Source organism: Mastigoproctus giganteus, chromosome 1 (genome assembly GCF_048544385.1).
Source record: "Mastigoproctus giganteus isolate SK-2022 chromosome 1, ASM4854438v1, whole genome shotgun sequence".
Classification (NCBI taxonomy): Eukaryota; Metazoa; Arthropoda; class Arachnida; order Uropygi; family Thelyphonidae; genus Mastigoproctus; species Mastigoproctus giganteus.
This window is the reverse complement of record NC_143575.1, coordinates 101,200,909-101,223,016: the sequence shown is the minus strand read 5'-3', so window position 1 is coordinate 101,223,016 and position 22,108 is coordinate 101,200,909. Positions and strand designations below refer to the sequence as shown.

Below are 22,108 nucleotides of genomic sequence, written 5' to 3'. Positions count from 1 at the left end.
TGTTGCACATGGAAGACTGCTACACAAATTGGAGCAGTGTGACATTGGAGGCAAATTGCTGCAATGGATAAAGGGGTGATTGAGAGGGAGAAGACAGAGAGTGGTAATCAATGGACACTGCTCATCGTGGACTAATGTTATTAGTGGAGTCCCTCAGGGCTCAGTGTTGGGTCCATTATTGTTTTCTGTATTTATAAATGATATTGATGATGGTATATCAAGCTTAATGTCCAAGTTTGCAGACGATACAAAGGTTGGCAGGGTTGTCAAGGACACTACTGACACTATGCTGCTGCAACAGGATCTGGAAAAGTTGAGCAGATGGGCTGAGAGGTGGCAAATGAAGTTTAACATTGACAAATGTAAAGTACTACACATGGGAAACAGCAACCCCAGAGCAACGTATCAACTCTGTGGTACTACACTGACAGTAGTAGAGAATGAAAGGGACTTGGGGGTGGTTGTGCAGGCAGATATGAAGTTCTCTGAGCAGTGCAGACGGGCTGCAAGAGTAGCCCATGGAGTATTGTCAATAATATACAGGAATTTTTCCAGCAGGGATAAGGAGGTGATTATTCCATTGTATAAGGCAATGGTCAGGCCACACCTAGAGTACTGTATACAGGTCTGGAGGCCTCATTTCAAGAAGGATGTAGAGCTGCTGGAACGAGTACAGAGAAGGGCAACAAGATTAGTGAATGGAACAAAGGGGTTCTCTTACGAAGAAAGGCTTAAGTTTTGCAAATTACAGTGTCTGGAGACTAGGCACCAGCGAGGTGATCTGATAGAGGTGTATAAAGCCTTGAATGGTTTGAGCATGCTCAATGCTGATGGGATTCTTCCTCTAGCTCAGAATAATCACCTGAGAGGGCATAAATTCAAATTGAGGAAAGACAGATGTAGGATAGACGTGCGTAAATTTGCCTTTAGCCAGCGGGTGGTTGGTTGGTGGAACAGACTTCCATCCCTTGTGGTGGAGGTTGATAGCCTAAATAAGTTTAAGGCTCAGCTGGACAGGTATTTTGAACGAACAGAGGGGTGAAGTGGAAGTGAGTTTTTTTTTTTTTTTTTTTTTTGGCTGATGCTGCATAAGCTTGCTTTCTTGCATCAAATGCCTCTACTAATGCTAATGCTTGCAATTCACTGTGTACGGTCTATGTACATAGTCATATTATGAAGGTACATATAATACATACATAGACAAAATTTTAGACTAGTTTTTCTTATATATTCCATACTTTGGAACGGAACCCCTTTACTACTATGGGAGCAATAACTCAGTATTCGCGTTTTCGGCATTCGCGGCATTTCTCAGGAACGTAACCCCCGCAAATAGCGGGGGTTTACTGTACTTTAATTATGAATGAGTATCACAAATAACCTTTATCAGGTGTTATGCAACCTTTCTGTCATAATTTATAAATTTTATTTTTGAAATTTAAACAGTGAGCATGTGGAAGACATCTCTAAAATAGAAAAAAAGTACTATTTGGATGAAAAGAGTAAGAACTCTCCTTCCAATAAGTACATGAGCTGACTTATTCCTAACAGCATGGTTTGCCAGTTCTTTAAAACCTTATGTACTTATGTATCATGTTTTAAAGTCCAGTTAAAGAATTTCCCAAGTAGCACATATTACATTGCATAAACCTCTGTACATCCTGTCTAGCACAGCAGATATGTTTAATAATTAAGGATGCTGAGAATTTAATTTTAAATTCTATTAACTATAGAACTGGGTCATGTATTGTCAACCTTTAACTTCTCTATATACATAATTTAAAAGAAACCCAAAAACCCAGGCCTGAAGGTGGATTTCAATATTGAAATCAGAATTGTAGCCAATTTTATTGTTACTGGGACTGCTTTGGGTCTATATGAACCATTTGCCTTTTGCATACCAATAAACTAATGTACATAATTTACAACCTTTATCCACATAAGTGTAAAATGGCACTATTATGATGTGCCACAACACACATAAGCTCAAAAGATGCCCAAGCACTGTGCCATAGTGCATATGAAGAGTTATTCTTAAGCAGTCAGACAATGAGTTACATATATGTAAAGGCACATAAAATTCAAGACTAATACATTGATCAAAGTATTTAAGCAATACTTTGCTTTTGTTTATCAACTTAGCACAGAGTTTTATTTGTTCTTTGCTTGTGCTGATGTCAGTTTATGTCCAAGAATAAACTCTTTATAAAATTTTAACACCTGTTCTGATTTACAGCTCTAAGTGTTTGCTCTTAGCAATGAATTCCAAACTTCTAATTTTCAATTATTTTTTATAACGATAAAACTAAGAGCAACAAAAGCCCAATATATTCTGTTTTAATCAAATTTAAAAATTACAAAAGAGCTACCTCAATATTTCTTCATAGGGTGACTTTAATACACAACTCTCCAAAACCAACTTATTTAAATACGATTTTAAAATGATTTAAAATTGCATAAACTTCGTTAAAATTCATTAAATGTGTTCAATTCTCTTAGTCCATGCATGATCAGACACCCCAGGATACCTTATGCTTGTATTTCACTATAATATTATGTAGGTACAGTACATATAATACATCTTCTTCTTATTCTTTGTCCTCGCCTTCTTCCCACATTCATATGGGGTCGGCATTCCCTTCCTTAATTCTCTTCCTCCATTCCTTTCTAACCAGGCCTTCCTCTCTCTTTCAAATCCTCTGCCACCTTGTCCTTCCATCTCAGCTTAGGTCTCCCCCTCTTCCTCTTCCCTATCACCTCCAGCTTTTCACACCTCTTCCCTACATACTCCTCACTTCTTCGTTCCACATGACCAAGCCACCTCAACCTAGATTCCTGTATTTTTTCACTCAGAGGCCCACCTTAACCGTACCTCTAATGTAGTCATTTCTTAACCTGTCCTTTCTCATCACACCACACATCCATCTTAGCATCCTCATCTCCACCACTTCCATCTTCTTCTCCTGGACACTTGTAATCGCCCATGTCTCAGCACCATACATCAATGCGGGTCTAACCACAGTTTTATACACTCTTCCCTTTATTCTACAATTAACTTTCTTATCCCATGGCTCCCCACTCATCTTACTCCAGTTTAGCCATCCACATTGCACTCTGTGCTGTATTTCTGCACTCAATCCCTCCATCCCTCTCAACGTTCAATCCCAGATACTTAAATTTCAAAATAGATGGTAGCTTTCCTCCTGCAGTTTTATAGAACTCTCAACTTCTCCATTCAATACCATATATTCTGTCTTTGTTCTACTTATCCTCATGCCATTATCTTCCAATGCTTTCCTCCATTCCTCCAATTTCTTCTCTGCCTTTCCTTGGGATGATTCGCATAGTACAATATCATCTGCGAACAGCATACTCCATGGTGCTCTACTCTTCACTTCTCTCACCAACACATCCATTACCAGATCAAACAGATATGGGCTGAGAGCTGATCCCTGGTGCAGTCCAACTTCTACAGAGAACTCCTCAGTCATACCTACACTGCTCTTAACCTGAGTCATCGCTCCCTCGTACATATCCTTCACAAGCCTTACGTACTTTTCCGATGTACCCTTCTCCCTCATACATCTCCATACCTCTTGTCTGGGCACTCTATCATATGCTTTTTCCAGGTCTATAAACACTATGTGCAACTCTACTTGCATCTCCCTGTATCTTTCCATCACTTGCCTTAGAGCAAGACCGCATCTGTTGCTCCTCTTCCCGGCATGAAACCAAACTGTTCCTCTCCTATTTCCGTCTCCTTCCTTAACCTTCCTTCCAGAATTCTTTCCCAGATCTTCATCGAATGAGACATTAACTTTATTCCCCTGTAGTCCCCACATTCCTGCACATCACCCTTTCCTTTAAAGATTGGCACAAGCATACTTTCCCTCCACTCATCGGGTATCCTCTCCTGCTGCCACAGTTTTTCCACCAAGTCCCATAGGATATCGATCCCTTCTTCCAGACTACTCCATACCTCTACTGGTATCTGAATCAGCACCATATAATACATACATAGACAAAATTTTAGACTAGTTTTTCTTATATATTTCATACTTTGGAATGGAACCCTTTTATTACTATGGGTGCCATAACTCAGTATCACGCCATTTCTCAGGAACGTAACCCCTGCAAATAGTGGGGATTTACTGTACTTCAGCTATAACTATTCTAGGGTCAATATTTCCATGCCATTTATTAGTTGCAATAATTATAGCCCTGTTTAGATATTTAGCAATAAACGTTTCTGGGAATTCATTCCTAATCAGCTTAGCTTTTAATTCTTTTAGTGATTCTATAATACTTTTGATATTATTACTTATGTTTATTAATCTAAAATGCTGCGAAATAATAATATTACTAAGAATTCTTTTTGAGATATTGGAATGCCAGTGCATTAAACTAATAGCTTCAAAGTTAAAGTCTTTACCTTTGTCATATACTTTGGTATACCATTTATTATCAATTTTATATATATCTATATCTAGATATGATGTAGCCTAGTACTATCTTTATTGGTACATTCTAGTTGTAACTCAGGAGGATAATGCAATGCAATATCTTTCTGATTGTAGGGTTCATTTATTACAATAAGATCATAAATGTAGCGATACAGTATTAAGTTTTTATTTAGGCTTCTTTCATAATAATGTAGGTATAGGTTTGCTACTATGCAAGAACTACATGTCCCATAGCTATTCTTATATGCTGTTTATATACATTACTATTAAAGATGTAGCAGTTGAATAAACATAAATTTATGTAGTATGAATCAGAGTTGTAATGCTCAATACGTTCTACATTGATATTAATACTTGTAAAATAATAAGAGGAGTTTACCTCAATATAGTACGCAGAACACTTCCATATGATACTCTCCAGAAATGTAAGTTTTTCGATTTTTTCGTTTAATTTCTGGAGAGTATCATATGGAAGTGTTCTACGTACTATATTGAGGTAAACTCCTCTTATTACTTTACAAATACATAAATTTATGATACTATTCCAATAATACTGGTCACAGGGTAATATACTATGATACTCATTATAATAGCAGTTAAAGATATATTTCAAGTTATTATGAGATATACCAGTAAATAAGTTTTTAAAGTCAAATGTGCTTATATGGTTTATATCTTTGGTGTTATCATTTAAATAATCTATTACTGGGGTGTTGTTCCTAATAATTTTTGATTCTCCTATATTTCCTTTGATGATATTGAGTGGCAATTCTAATTTTTTGTGGGGTAACTTAGCATAGCTTTTTCTGCATGATGCAATGAATCTAAAATCTATAGGTGCTTTGTGCACATAAGGAAATTTAGTATTAGGGTTACTTAATTTTAACTTTCTGCAAATGACCAGTAATTTCTTAATGATAATGCTACTATTTGATGTTTCAATTTTATAGGTAGTGCTATTATTCAGTTCATTTAATAAATTTGAGGTATAAAATTTTTTGCATATTATACTATAATTATTGGCTGCTTTATCAATGGTAGTAATTATAAACTTAGATTGCAAATCTAATAACTGTTGTTTGATTAAGAATAAATCAAATATCTTGGCTGGTTTTATACTTAAAACCAGTTATATTAAAGGAGGTGGAAAAGGAACTAAGCAAACCCTTAGCCATAATCATGAGAGCATCCTTGGACCCAAGGGAGGTCCCCACGGACTGGAAATGTGCAAATGTATCCCCAATTCACAAAGGGGATTGAAGGGTGACATGAGTAATTAAAGACCAATTAGTTTAACTCCTGATCCGGGTAAAATAATGGAGTCACTGGTTAAAGATGCATTGCAGGATTATCTAGACAAGACTGCAGCAATAATTCAGACACAGCAAGGGTTTGTTAAGGGAAAGTCTTATCTGACAAATTTGATTGGATACTATGATGTGGTTACAAAGGAACTGGACGCAAAAAATAATTTTGATATCATATACAGTTAGTCCTCGTATAACACGATAGTTGTGTTCCTAGAAACCCTCGTGCAATGCAAAATTGTGCAATATAAACAGCAGGCCCTATGGGAAAAATAGGGTTAGGTGATCTAATTGCCGACCACCCAAGATTGAACACACATTTGTAACCAAAACATTACCAAACACAATAAATAATCGTAATAAAATATTGCTAATGCTTTTGCTTCTATCGTAAGCAAACTTGTTTTTTGTTTGATTTTCTATCCAAACAGATAACAACCGTTCCATCTCTTCCAATTCTTTGTGTCTTAATCTAATGGATTTTAATTACACTTTGAGTTGTTCCTGCTATTAAAGTTGATTTTATTTTCTCTGCATTCTTTGTAATTCTCGGCGTTGCCTCATTTAGGACTGTAGCACGTGCAATACCACATGGTCTTTCATCTATCTCAAAGCGTTTCATAATTTCATATTTTTTCTCTATCGACAGAGGCGGACTGGCTATAAGCCTTACTGAGGAAACCCCGGTGGGCCGGAGGCCGCTGTGATTTTGACCATAAACCATAGTATGAGGCCACTATAAATTTTCCCGGATAAGAATTTTTGACCCAGTCCGCCTCTGTTTATCGATATTGCTTTTCTTTTTCTCTCTGAATCTGCAGTGTCTTCACCAGGACGCTTCCTTTTCACATCTTTTAAGTATTTTCTCATTTTTAGTGAATAAAGCACAATTACAAAACGAGGAGGCACGCTTGATACACATAAACAAAGCAGTAGCAACTGAATAAACAACACCGTAAAGGCAGAAATACATTATTAACACCTCACATTTTACTAAAGCACATTTCTAGGGGTTACTACCATAAAACAATAAAAACAATTTCCAATTGCGTTTCTGCTAGTGGAATCTGTTATAAACTCGATCTAATTGCATTTGCGATTATACCGATAGCTGGAATTGTGTGGGTTTTTACGTTATTAAGGTGAAATGTGTTTCCTCTTCACTAATATAAAAAACATAAATACATTTTCAGAATCTTCTCTTCATTCCTATCGTGTTGCATTCGGTTGGGGTTATTCTGCATTCGACTGCCATTTCTTGTAAACACAAAGGCAAATCATGCATAAGCGAATTCGGTTCATGTTATATAAGATATCGTTCCCCTATTTATAAATCGTGTAGGATCGAATTCGTGTAGTGTAAACACATGTTATATGAGGACTGACTATACTTGGATTTTAGAAAAGCTTTTGACACTGTTGCACATGGAAGACTACAGTACAAACTGGAGCAGAATGGTATTAAGGGTAAGTTGCTACAATGGATAAAAGGGTGGTTGAGTGGGAAAAGACAGAGGGTAGTAATCAATGGATGCTGCTCTTCGTGGACTAATGTTATTAGTGGAGTCCCACATGATTCAGTGTTGGACCCACTGTTGTTCTGTATATTTATCAATGATATTGATGAAGGTATATCAGGCTTAGTGACAAAGTTTACAAGGTATTCAAGGTATTTGTGTGAGGTTAATGACGGTCACCAAGGTTTCCCTTATACCCGTCGGATTTTAGGCGAGTGCGCCAATTGCCGGCATGAAAAAAAAAAAAAAAAAAAAAAAAGAGAGAGAATTTTAAGAAAAACAGAGAAAAGAAAGATAGATCGTGTAACTAGTGTTGTGTAGTGTTGGGTTATGTTGTTATGAATGCCGGCGCCTGGCTTTTGCAGCAGGGGGTCGAGAGCGAAGAGATGCTCCAACCCCCCACTCCCGTCCCTAGCCACGAGGAGGCAGCCAGGAACTACTATCAGAAGACTACATAGGATGAATAACTTTTTGACTAGCTAGAAGGAAAAAGTAGTAAGTATTAAGAATGTTTTTAGAACAAAAGGTTTTAAATAAAGCGATTTTTACTGAGGAGTCGACAGAAAAGAACTACAAAGTTTAAACTAAGTAAGTTTTAAGTAAGTAGGGGAGAGAAACAGTAAAGGGCATAAATTAGTATAGTGATTTAAAAGTTGAGATTAAGAGCCGAAACAGAAACGAAAACTTAGAAGTAAAGTGAACCAAATTGGTCCAAATAGAGCTCATTAAACCACATTAGTTTTAAATAAACGATATTATTAGGAAAGCAATAAAATAAGATAGTAAGAAAATTAGGATTGGATAAAGTAAGTTTTAAGTAAGGAAAGTTAGGGAAAGTTTAACAGGGAAAAGAACAGCAAGTTAAAGTAAACTTAAGAGTTATGCCAATAGCGGGAACATAAAGATAATATAAAAACATATAAGAAAATAAAACACTAACCATTGGTAGTCCAATTATACCAACGTAAAAGCTCCCTGAGAAAAAACACTAAGCAAACAAGCAATATAGTACACTAAGTCAATAAACCATCCCACAACCTGTGGGAAAGAAACACATTATGTATATTAAACAGCTGGCACTTGAAAACAAAATTAAAATATACATTACAAGTATAAATCTGCAAGCAGGAACTAGGAATTTGAATTAATCAACAGGGAACCAAGTCCTGAATGGCTACACCCTAGGCAAAAACTTCCAACAAACTTGTGGAAGATATACTTACGATGATTTCATACAATATACAACTATTAAAACCTGCAACAGAGACTTAACTAACCTCCTCAACCAGGGGGAACCAAGTCCCAGATGGCTAAACCCCTGTCAAGGAGAACAAACATGTATTAAATCTACGTATACAATATGATCTTAACTTATCAAGCGCCAGCCAAGAAACCCAATTACTATCGATTAATTTAATAGTGTCAACCTCAGGGAGAGAACAATATAGTTAACAAAACCACGCTAAATGACTTGCAATTAATCTTAATTTAAGTTAAAATATTATAAAAGTTTTAAGTAAGATAGTACTAGACAAACCATATGAGACATAATTTCTAAATCCAATCCAACCAAAATGATAACTGATCTATTAATAACAGAATTATAGTTTTAGTAAAATCTAAAGAAAAGGCTTACTAAACAGAACAAAACATTACTGTACAAATGTACAAATGAGAAAAGGTTGGCTTACAATTACGCAACGCAAATATTAGTTTTGGCCCTGACAGAGTCTAAAGCAGCTAAGTACACTGGACACCTCCGGTCTCTGAAGGAATGATTTCCATCCTTTTTCCTAAGAGTACAGTTCGGACAAGATACAGGAACAGCTGGAGTGGGACATGAAGAAGCCTGGTGCCCCGGAAGACCACAGTGTCCACAAGTTGGAGATTTTTGTCTGCAGTATTTGGCAATATGTCCATACTGCAGACAGTTTGTACATCGAGTAGTTATGTAGAAGTCTTTGATCGTATGCAAGGCATACTCAAAGAAGATTCGGCCGCTACGGTCAAGGAAAGAACGTCTTAAGCGAGGAGAGACTTCCAGGACCCAGTGTAAGTTGCCCTTGTTTTTGGCCTTTATCGAAAAGCGAAGTTTGATCTCCTTGTTGAAGTCAGTACGAGAAAGTTCAGAACTAAAGGAATTCCTTGCATAAATGTCCTCCAGAAGGTAATCCAATGTAGTATTTCTTGGCACATCATACAATACCATAGTAGGATTCTTTTTCAGAGGTAAAGACGTCTTAAGGTGAAGGTCACGCAACTTTTTACAATTTTGAAGGAAAGCTATGTCCTTTGAGGAAGCAGTTTCTATGATCACACCACGGTCCCTTATAGTTTTAATAGATTTAATCTGCACATCCTTGAATTCCACTTTGAAGTCCTTAATAAGAGTATCACGAACTTCCTCACCAGTTATTAGAGGACAATTTTCATCTGTTTTAACCAAAATAACGTGTTTGTTAGAACTAGAAGGTGAGACCCCGGCCTGAGAAGACGACAAGGAAATTTCCTTCGCGTCAACCGAAGGGGGCGAAGAGACTACAGGTAAATGGAGTGATTTCAGATTGACGTCAATTAGTTCTAAATGCTGCGCAATAAGATCCAATTTAGAATGTAATTCCAAAGTTGGGATATTATCAATGCAAGAAGGCAACGGTGAAGCCTGTCTCTGTACTTTTTCCTCCAGGATAGTAATTTTAGAGAGAAGATCGGAGATTTGAAGTTCCTTAGAAGAAACCAAGTCTGTTAAGCGTTGTAAGTCTTGAGAATGAGAGTCAGAGGCCAATTTGGCCTGTAAATCAGAAATTAAAGCATTTTTCCGGTCAAGTTCTTCAGACAACTCAGTATTACGTAAAATTGCCTCACCAAGCTTTGATCTCGACAGCTCAACCAAAGCAAGACTCTCCCTAGTACAAGCGACCTTTTGCCCATCAGACTCCTTGAGTTTTGCAATCTCCTTTAAGCAATCATCCAGGGAGGAAGCAACCCCCTGAATAATATTATCGAAATTGCCAAAAAGGCGCAAAGCCTTAGCTAAGACCTTTGGCTTAAGAACTGTTTTGTTAAGAATCGTATTAAACTGAGTCTTGGCAAAATCAAAAGCTTTTAACACATTTTCAGCAGTATCCAAAGGAAACCTCTCAGAATCCGGAGGAACAGGCGGCAAAGTAGAGTCTGCAACAGAAGACGAAGGAGAAGGAACTGTTTTACCACCAGAAGCAGCCATTCTGACGATAAGAAAGTAATACCAAAGAGCAGAAACAGAAGAAAATAATTTTATCCAACAAAAGTGGCCGCCAGGGGGCGACACTGAGAGGGTAGAGAGGACTTCAGTATGACAAAGTTTACAGATGATACAAAGGTTGGCAGGGTTGTTAATGACAGTAATGGCAGTGTGCTACTGCAACAGGATCTAGAAAATTTGGGCACATGGGCTGAGAAGTGGCAATGGAAGTTTAACACTGACAAATGCAAAGTACTGCATATGGGTAGAAGTAACCCCAGAGGAGCGTACCAACTGTGTGGTACTACATTTAGGGTGGTAGAAAATGAAAAACACCTGGGAGTAATTGTGCAGTCAGATATGAAGTTTTCTAAGCAATGCAGACAGGCTGCAAGGGCAGGTCATGGGTTTTTTGTCAATGATGTACAGGAATTTTGCTAGTAGGGAAAAGGTGATCATCCCTTTGTATAAGGCAATGGTCAGGCCATGCCTTGTGTACAGCATACAGGTCTGGAGGCCTCATTTTAGGAAGGATATAGATTTGCTTGCTTGAGTGTGTACAGAGAAGTGCAATAAGATTGGTGGAGGGAATGAAGGGATCCTCTTATCAAGAGAGGCTTAAGTGCTGCAAATTGCAGTGGCTGGAGACTTGGCACCTGCGAGGTGATCTGCTTGGGGTGTACAAGGCCTTGAATGGGTTGAGCACACTGAATTCTGATGAGATTCTTCCAATTGCTCAGATTATGAACCTAAGGGAGCATAAATTCAAACTGAATGAAGACAGTTGTAGAAGAGATGTGCAGAAATTTGCCTTTGGCCAGCGGCTGGTTAATTGCTGGAACAAACTTCCATCTGTTGTTGTGGAAGGTGATAGCTTAAATAAATTTAAGGAGGAACTGCACAAACTTTTAGAGGGAATAGTTGTGTGAATTTTTTTTTAATTAATTTTTTTTTTTTTTTTTTTGGCTGATGCTACATAAGCTCATATGCTTGTTTTCTTGCATCACATGCCTCTATTACTATTACTTTTGAACATATAGCCTATTTGCTTTTCTAAAGCTTCATAGGCAAGTGCAATCCACCTTTGGAAAGCCTCCAAAAGTGTATTATACTTGCATGCCAGTTTTAAAGTAAATTGTATCATGTCTGTTCTCATTTATTTTTTAATTAGACTTAAGCTTATTTTTGTAGATGGTCTAGATTTGATTCCATAGGATAACAATTTTCTTAATTCAGTGTGAGGAACAATTGCTAAATCTCCATTTATAATATGTTTAATGTGTTCATCCAAAAATGCTTGATATTTAGGAAGACGACATAAGCATTCTGCTTCATAATCACTGTTCGTAAGATTATTAGCTACTTGTTTGTAATTACAAACAGTTAGTCCTATTGGTTTCCAAAATGTATACTGATACATGAGCTAGAAATAGGCAGAGCAAAACTAAATTGGTTGATAATATGTCCAGTATGAATATTGTCCCTAACTAAGTTTAAAAGTTGAAGCTGAGATATCCTTTGGTGCCTAATGATACCTTACCCAATTTGAATTTGAATATATCTTTCAATAAATGATTTAAGTGTTGATTATTATAGCTATATGTGATACTTAATTTTGATAAGGCTCTTAGCATAGTATTTTTTAAACCAAAAACAATGTCATAGATATGTTTCATATTTATAACTGGACTTCCCATGAGTTTAATAGTTCTGAAAATTTACCTATTTTACTAGCTGTATGTGTTTTTTTATCAGTATTTTTGACAGTATTTCTGACATGTGCATCTATCTTAGTGCTGGTCTTTTTACCAATTGGAAAATTTTGTAAACACATTGGCCTTGTTTGTTGCTGGTAAACACTGTCCACTGAATTTGTTGTTGAGCCCATAAAGATAAAGTGATTTATACTTTGAAATGTTGAGGTTTTCTAAACCCAATCTTTTAACAGTATTATTTTCTATGGCTAAAATAGTAATAGATATATTGTTGAAACTATGAACTTGAAAATGCTGCAATTCTATGTCTTTTTTTATCAATGAAAGTTTTTATATGACATCTATATTCTTAAGTGTAACTGCCCACCAGTTTGTCCTATATATTTAGCTTTGCATTCATTACATTTAATAAGGTAAACTACCCCACTAGTGTGGCAAAAAACTGGATAATCTGCATTCAGTGTTTTATGCAATGGGTACATGACTGGACAGGTTAGACAAAAGTGATTTCCACAGGAATTAAATTTTAGAAAACTGTGACTATTATGCTGCTTTTGCTGAGCTGCATGAAGCAATGGTCTACTTTCAAAATTTGAATTAAATTTTTTATCTGTAGATTGGCATGTCTCAATATTATCTGTAATTGAGTGTGTCTCATTATTAGAGTCTTCCTGAGAACTTAAAGCATTAAATGCTGTATGGCTAGTTGCATTACTTATCAGCCCACCCACAGCCTCAGTGGGATCTGCAGTACAGTTTATCCTACGCAACCAACATAGTATCTTATTATTATTTGTAGTATAATAGCTCATAATATTAATAATTAGAATTTAAGGTAACCTAATACAGTATAACAGAACAAAGGTCAACCATAGGCTAAATATAAGACATTCCTACTAATAGTTATAATATGGTAAATTTTAGTAGCAAGCAGGTATATCAGTTATAACCAATGTTAGCAATATAACAAGGAAATTATGGATAAGAAAGATGGGTTGGTAACTAGTATAATGAATAGGAAAAATTGATAAGTAGCTATATAGGTAGGTAGCTATAGGTATCTCCTGGTAGACAAGTCAAAATGCAGGCCGATCCTATGTATTTAAACATATGAAATAAGTGATAAAAATAAAGAAAACAGAGAATTACAAAAAGAGTTTCAGATCACATTAATGCCATCACAATATTTATTAAACATTATATCAGTTGTAAAACATATATTACAGTATTTATTGAACCGTGTACCAAGGGAATCAAATGACAAATGAAATTTAATAAGAATATGGAATATAGATATTCAGAGTATATAATATCTGCTAAAAAAGAACTCAGGTGGGTAAGCACTGAAACAACAAAGGCCATGAGAGATCAGCATCATGTCTTCTGTAATACCTAGACAGGTAACCCTCGTATAACACCGTAGTTGGGTTCCTATAAAATCTCATGCAGTGTGAAACTGTGTTATACAAGACTAAGAACCAATACAAAAAGGGCGGTTATGTTCGAAAAGCTAACAAAAAATACATTTTTTATAACTATCGGTAAATTAATTTTTATTAAAAATAATAATAACTGAACAAATGTCTTACAAACCGTGATGCGTAATATGTCAGTTAATGTACGTTCATTTAATTTTCCTCCTCTACATTGCTCCTAAGCACAAACAAGAACGTTTTTTCTGTTTCAGAATATCTTCACCTTCTGAACTTTCTTCTGCAGCATCTAGATTTCATTTATCTTCTGCTCTCTTTAAAATATCAGTATTCTGGAATTGTTGGCTTTTGCTTGATAGATTTTTGTAAATTACATAGTATGGAGCTAAGCATTTTTGAAGCTCCCTTTTGAATGTTGTGTTCCTAAGGATTTGCATTCAAAAAATAAGATTCTAATTGCTAGGCTAAGTTTATGCCTTGCCGTATGCTTTTTAGTGCAAAATTTGGAACTTCAGAATTTTCATCTGAGCTATCATCCTTTGAATTCATTTGGTTTACCTCCAATACCATTTCCACCAAATCCACTTTGCCAGCTTCTTTTCTACCAGTAATTCTTCAACGTCTTCAGTAATCATATCATTAAAACCTGATCCTCCTACTGACTTAGCAAATTCTACTATCACGGCAATTCTGTTTTCAGCCAGTTGGACCATATTTCCTGAATGAACTGGCTCTGGCCATACATTTTTCCAACACACACACGTGTGGATGGATTTACTTCGTTGAATGATAAGGCAATGATTCTGATAATCCATAATTGAAAAATTTTTCCATGCCTCAATCACTTCAATAGATTTGGAATAAATTTTTTCCAAAATCCATTGTAATGATTTTGTGATGTAATGAGTTTTAAAGGTAGATATAATGCCTTGATCCAATGGCTGAATTAAAGAAGTTGTATTGGGTGGTAGGAACATTACTTCAACATTTTGGATGGCCTGCATGCTATCCAATAGCAATAAAACTTTGAAATCCAGATTTTTCTGTTTTAAATAGTATTCCACAGCTGGCAAAAAACAATTTAGAATCCATTCTTTAAATAAATCAGCAGTAACCCAAATTATACCCAATTTCCTCAGCCATAATTTAGGGCTGGAATTTAATTCACATCAAAAAAAATTATTCCAATACGCTTCTTAAGGACAAAGTTTAGTAATATATACCCGGAAAAAAAAACCAAAATAACCTTAACAAAAACCTTCCGAGTTACCAACTCCATGATTCGAAGTCACAAATTTTTATGGTCTCAAACAAGCCAAGTTCAATAGCACAGAACGTAACATGCGGATTTCCCAACAAAATAAAATACAGCGATTTCCCAATAATTATTATTATTTTTTTTTTTTTTTTTTTTTGCATAATGACTAGTGAGTCAACAGCAGGGATTCACAAAAAAGAATGCAAATATTGAAAAATTATATCCAACATAATAGCAGGTTTCCCCCCCCTCCCCACACAAAAGCTCAAAAATACCACTTTATGTGTGGTTTGCGCAAATTCTCTAACCATGTTAGAGTGAAACCGCTTTATATAAGTACTGTGTTGTGCGAGGATTGCCGCAATTTATCAATCGTGTTAGAGCGAAACTGTGTTGTAGAAGTACAGTGTTATATGGGGTTGCCTGTATTTCCAAGATAAGAACGGTACACCTCCACCTGAAACCAGATGTCTTTAGTCCCAAGTATAAAGGCCTTTTAAGAAATTCTTCCAGTTGAAATGAAAAAAAGGTAAAGCAGATTTCTCATATGAAAGCATATTATTGCATTTGATAAATATGGTTGACTTGCAGAGGGGTCAATCATTTCTAAAAATTCATAAATGCAGAGGTATGCATGTGTGTGGATGAAAGAATTTCATGAATATTTTCTTTAAAATTACTTTGACATCTAGTGCAGTGGTGCTTAAAACAGTTCTGCTTGTATCCTCCTTCCAACTCTCTTTACCCATGGGTTTTGAGAAATAAATTAGCTAAACTTTTAATATTCCATGATTACTTTTAGAACTTAGTTCTTCCTCCCCCTTTCCAGGGTTCTATATTCTATTTGCACTTCACCAAGCTAAAAAAAATACTGTAGATATTGAGTCAACATCAAAACTGATGAATTAGCAATATATTTTATTCTGATTTTTTTTGAGTCTTCCAAATTTTTTAGTGATAGGTTTTTTTTTTTTTTTAGGGATAGTGGACCATATGATCCACTTAATCTTAATCTGCCAAAAGTATGTTTGTAGGTAAATATGAATAATATATGGATATCCAAAAGAATATATATTTTTCTGTACAGCCTGGTTGATTCATGTCTCATGTTACTCAAAGGTAACATGTGACGTGAATCAAACAGAATCTGAAAGGTGACACAAAATTAAATCGCATTTAAATACCTTTTTGTGGATCCAGTTTGTTGGAGGGTAACTTGTATATTTCACACTTAGATCAATTAGTCCATCTTCAACAGCTAATTTAGGAGATGATGTAAGGCTGAATCCTGCTACCTGTTCAATATTTTCAACAAAGAAGTCCACCCTAAAAGAGGTAAGTACTTAATATAGCATGTTTTATGGCATAAATCAGCTTATGACATTACTCTAGTACTGTATTTTATATTAATACTAGCAATGATTTAGAAGTAAAGAGCATTATTTCTCAAAACTGACAAAGGATATGATTAAGTCTAATGTTATAATTAAGTCTTTGATCAAGGTTTTGAAATTATACAAATTTATTACTTTTAAATTCATTTTTTCTTTCAAGCCATTGACAACAGATTTGTTTCTCAATGAAAAATTTACACTTTCTACCCAATTTAAGCAATAAAAATAAAATGTTAGGTGGGGGGTAACAGCAAAAAGTTACCCCCCCACCTTGCCAAGGCTTCCAGATGTGTGTTGAAGATGTGACCTAATTATTGCCTTAAACAACAGATCAATCACCTCCTTGTCCCTGCTAACAAAATTCCTGTATATCACTAACAGAACACTGTCACTGCTCAATTGCAGAATAACATACCCAACTGGTATGTTATTCTGCAATTACCCATATGCAGTACATTATATTTTTCAATGTTAAACCTCATTTGCCACTTCTCAGCCCATTTATCTAGTGTTTCATGGCCTCAATTATCAGAAGGAATTGGGCAAACTAAGTAAATTTTTCTTAAGTCATATAATTCCATTATTATAAGTAACGTCAAATGTTACTTATAATAACGTATAAGTAATTAATTAGCAATATTTTATTTACAGTTGGCATCTTTTTGGGTATAAAAACCTTGAATAATGTGTGAAAAAATTGCCTATAAAATCATCCACCTTGATAAATTTTTTCTATTCGAATATTTCAATCTTCAAGCAGTGGCTTTAATTCATCTCTCAGGTATCATAACTAAAACGTTCTTTTACTAATCCATTTAATTTTTGCTTCTGACAGTCCTGCAGCAAGGCAGTCCTTTTCATGGCCTCACCTACAAACATAATTAAAATTAGGTAGGTCATAATCCCACTCTATAAGGCAATTGTATGCCACATTTGGATTTTCCTTTCATTGTGAAGTACTTTCTAATACTTTTGTTTATAATGAGATGTGGAAACAACAGCCATTTACAATCACTACAGAATGTTCACAGAGAAATCAACAATCACTTTGCATGACACCAAAATCACACGTGCACTGAGTAGTGTCACATAAATGATACTAATCCCCCCCGTAGTTCTTAGCTTCCTCATGGATAAAGTGGTACAGCCTAGGTGAAATAGCAGCCAAAATTCTTCATATTAACAACATAATACACTTTAATAATATAACAACAAGATACTATAAATATTCTGATAAAAATAACAAAACTAAACTACAGTACTGTATTACATGAGTACAGGAAAAATAAAGGTACAAGAGATTCTACAGACCAACTCCAGACAATTAAAAAACTAAACGGGTCAGTGCAAAGTATGTAGTCAACATGAAGAACACTACCATACTCTTCACACGTTAATAGAATAATTTTATTACTATACATTTTCAACCTAGTATTGTTTATTGCTTTTACCAATACATATATATACAAGTAGCATCTTCTTAACGTACGTTACATTCTTAAAACCGTTATGCTAAGTGGAAATATATTAATTGAATAGTCAACTGCTATCATTAATGATTTAAAGTGATAATACTAAATGTATTATCACTTATAATACATTCATAAAGTAGCCAATGATAATTATACAGTAACACCCCTTATCCGCGGGGATACGTTCCAAAACCTACTGTAGATGGCTGAAACCGTGGATATAAGCAAACACCTGCTGACCCCATACATATATAACGTGATTTTCTTGTACATACATATGTATAATAAAGTTTAATTGATAAATTAAACACATGGTAAGACATTACCAACATTAAATACGGTAATAATAAAGTACAGCAGACTCTCAATTTACCGGGATTGGTTTTTAACCAGGACACTTCAACTCCCAATTAAAAAAAAAAAAAAAAAAACACAACCAGAAATCATAAAATTCAAGTAATAACTAGAATAGGTATAAACATATATTTTGCAAGTCATAAATGAGCAACAAGAACCGGCATTATAAGTCTTCATTGGGAGATTAGTGTACCTATTATCTTGCAACTCCTTCTGTCTTCACACCTATTGCTCAAAAAAAAAAAAAAAAAAAAAAAAGAAAGAAAGAAAGAGAGAAAAAAGAGAAAGAAAAAAAAAAAGAAATAAAAAAAGAGAAAAATCACGAAAATGATAGACACACACTAGAGTTATGCTTTCAAATTAAACAAAAACTTGAAATTATTGAAAAGTTTGAAAACTGTGCATCCATTAAGTCTCTAAAGAACCATTATAATGTTGGTGACCAAACCATACGCGATATCGTAAAAAATAAAGGGAAGCATCATGTTGGACATGCGAGGCGAGTAGTAAGTGTTAAGTTTTTTAATTTTTTTTTCCATGGTTAACCGCGGGTAACTGAATCAGCAGATACGGGGGCACAACTGTATTTGTTTTTTTTTTTTGTTTTTTTTTATGAAATCCCCAAACACGAAAGGTATCAAAACCTATAGTACTTAGTACCATGCATGGATTGAGGGAGAAGTATGGGGGGAGGGGGATGCTGGAAACTTTGCTCTAGAGAGTACAAATGATACAATATGTAAAGTATATAAACAAAACTCATTAATACATGCTTTCTAGCATACAATACTTTACTTTTATGCCATTAATCATAAACATCACTTATCACAGAACTATAGTTGCACACATGTTTGAGTTGACTGTAGTATGAATCTATGTGGCCACAAAAAACCTTTGTCGAGTCACGACCCCTTTTATAACAGGCAAGCAACCTGCTACCCCTGCCACATTTGCATAAAAAGGCATTTTTAATAGGGTAAAGAAAATACATTAAAAATAGATTTTTCAGAATATAATTCTAACCTAATATTTAATGTGATGTTTGTACTTTTTAGTATATTCTGAATGCCTTGTCTCTAAGTGACGGTTCAGTTTTGAAGGTTTCATAGATTCAGCACTGAGAACAACAGTGCACAAAACACATTGTGGCTTCTCTACACCATTGTTGATCAAGGTGGTAAAGCCAAATTTTAGATAGTCTTCTAGTAATATTTACATTTTTTCTCCATGGGTATGGATTTCTGAAAATATAAATAAAAATTAATTCTTTTTCGTGAAAAAATGACCTACTGACCTCTTTAGATTTTAGAAAGTGCAAGGAGTAGCTAACCCACGTTCGACAGTGAGTGGCTGGTTTCTATCATGGCGCCAACTAAAGGTTGTTGACTACTGGCGAACTAAGTTCGCACTAGTTTGCATATGCACATCCTGCATCCGGCCCATCATGGACATTATTGAATTACATCATTGCAATGGTAGTATAAGCAAAATATATGGGGTGATCTTCAACTGCGTTAAGAGAGCAACTCACCTTTATTCGATGGTCCGTATTCAACAGTCTGTTATTCAAACATCGAGACACTGATTAAAAATGAATTTTGATATTGAATTTTACATCATGGTGAATATTTTTTTCAGTTTACTATTTGTAACACAGAATTTTATTCTAATGATAACACTGCATTTGTATATTTTATTTTTAGGGAGTGAATCAAGGTCTGCTGCAGTGAAAATTTGAAAAAATATTAAAGGCCTGCCATAGCAAATAATTAAAATAATATAAAATATTTAATATGTATGAACACGGCGGGCTTTTAATATTTTTTAAGTATCCACTGCAGTGAACCTTAAATCACTTCCTTTCATTTATCAAAAATCAATGTTACAACCACTAGTAGAATATTGCAGTGTAGCCATATTGAAATAAATAAGTGTTGAAAACCTTCGTGGTGAAATTTCCTATAAAAATAATTGCAACTAAAATAATTGCAGTGATCCCCCAGAAAACACTTTGCGACCCCCTTGGGGGTCGCGACCCACAGGTTGGGAACTCGGAGACTAAAGGAAGGAACACACCATACACTATTCACTCTTGGCTCATATGTGCTTCTTTGCGGCCAGTCACATCTGATGCAATGGTTTGTAGTAGAATGGTGGTTGCATAAGAAGAAACAATATTTTAATGCTCCTTGTGTCACCAGAGGTATTCCATCGATGAATGTGGGGTTATTTTGCTTTGGTAGTGTCTTAACAATGGTATGTCTCCTTTAGGTAAACAGAGTGGGCAATGGGGATGAATGCCTTTAAGTTCCCATTATATATGAGCACTTCTTTCAAACTTTGCTGTGAGGAGTTGATGAAGAAGCACCATTCAAACATAATGTGTACCTGTGACAAAAATCCACAAAATGCCATTGACATCATGACAATAGCAGAGCAGGCCAAGGCAGTGAGACACTAAATATTCTTCCTAACCAAATATTTCTGCTTTAGTCTTGAGGCAAGAAATTCAACTTTATCTGTGGAGAGGGACAGATCTCTAACGATGTCATTCAAATCATCATAAGTAAAGAGCTCAGACTCTGATGTCTCTTTGTCAGATGTGTACTCAAGATTGGCTAAAGTTCAGAGGTCCACACAAATTGGTATAACCAAGTATAATTCAAAGGAAAATCTGAGGCTCAGACGCCACTAGTTTTGTAACTATAAAAATTCCTCACCACTGCAGGGAATATGTTCCTGAAAGCAGAGCATTTGGATAAATTTATGCAAAAAAAATACAATAAATTTTATTTTCCATTTACACAACATAAAAATGATAAGGCCAACAATACAATAAAAAACAAAACAAGAAAAGAAAAAGGTGAGGGAACCAGGTGTACATACACATTCACTTTCAGCATTTATTGATCATTTATAAGGCATAATAAAAAGCAAATAAAATAAATATTAATTTACATTACTGTATAACAATTTAGAGGAATAAGAGAAATTATCTCAATGTGGTCTGTAGAACACTTCAGTACAACACTCACCAGAATTTAAATGGATATAAAATTACATCAAAAGAATTCTCACACCCATAGAACAACAATGATTCGACACACCTGGAATCGAAGACTAAGGCTCCCCAACCCGACCCCAAAATACATCAAACCACACACACGCAACTATAGGTGAAAGAAGACATTATGTCCCTTAATAAAATCAAATGAAGAATGATTACAATAATGAAATAAAATAAGATAGTTTTATTTCCATTTCAATTCTGGTGAGTTTCGTACTGAAGTGTTCTACAACCATATCGGGGTAAATTTCACTTATTCCTCTAAATAGTTATACAGTAATGTAAATTAATATTTATTTTATTTTATTTTTATTGTTTATTAAATAAAGAGATTACTTTATGTCCTAGTGCATGTGTGGACATAAAATAATCTCTTTATTTAATATTTTGACACACTCCGCATTATTTCTATCTTGTGATCAAAACTCATTGTCGAAAAGCCCTGTCTGCTTTAGGAAGGAAACTTGTTTTTTAAATTTTCTCTAAAACAATTTTATTTTATTTCATTATCGTAATCATTCTTCATTTGATTTTATTAAGGGACATAACATCTTTCACTCATATAGTTGTGTGTTTGTGGTTTGATGTATTTTGGGGTTGGGTTGAGGGAGCTTTAGTCTTTGATTCTGGGTGCGTCGAATCATTGGTGTTTCTATGGGTGTGAGAATTCATTTGATGTAATTTTATATCCATTTAAATTCTGGAGAGTGCCGTACTGAAGTGTTCTATGGACCATATTGAGGTAAATTTCTCTTATTCCTCTAAATAGTGAAATACAATGTAGAACACATTGAGCACAATAATTCTGTTTTATACTCATTACTGTATAACAAATGCAGTAATCTTCAGAGAGTTACAAAACAAGTCCAAAATACACCTCTAGAAAAATGTAAACTTTCAAA

General features: G+C 35.0%; 1 protein-coding gene across 1 annotated transcript in view; it reads right to left on the bottom strand.

Moving 5' to 3' along the window:
- LOC150091060 (oxidoreductase NAD-binding domain-containing protein 1-like) overlaps positions 1-22,108 on the bottom strand; it is a 117,631-nt gene that overhangs the window by 30,292 nt on the left and 65,231 nt on the right. Inside the window, exon 4 of the mRNA XM_090381493.1 lies at positions 16,101-16,242. Within this exon, the coding sequence (XP_090237619.1) occupies positions 16,101-16,242 (142 nt within the window). The remainder of the gene's footprint in view (positions 1-16,100; positions 16,243-22,108) is intronic.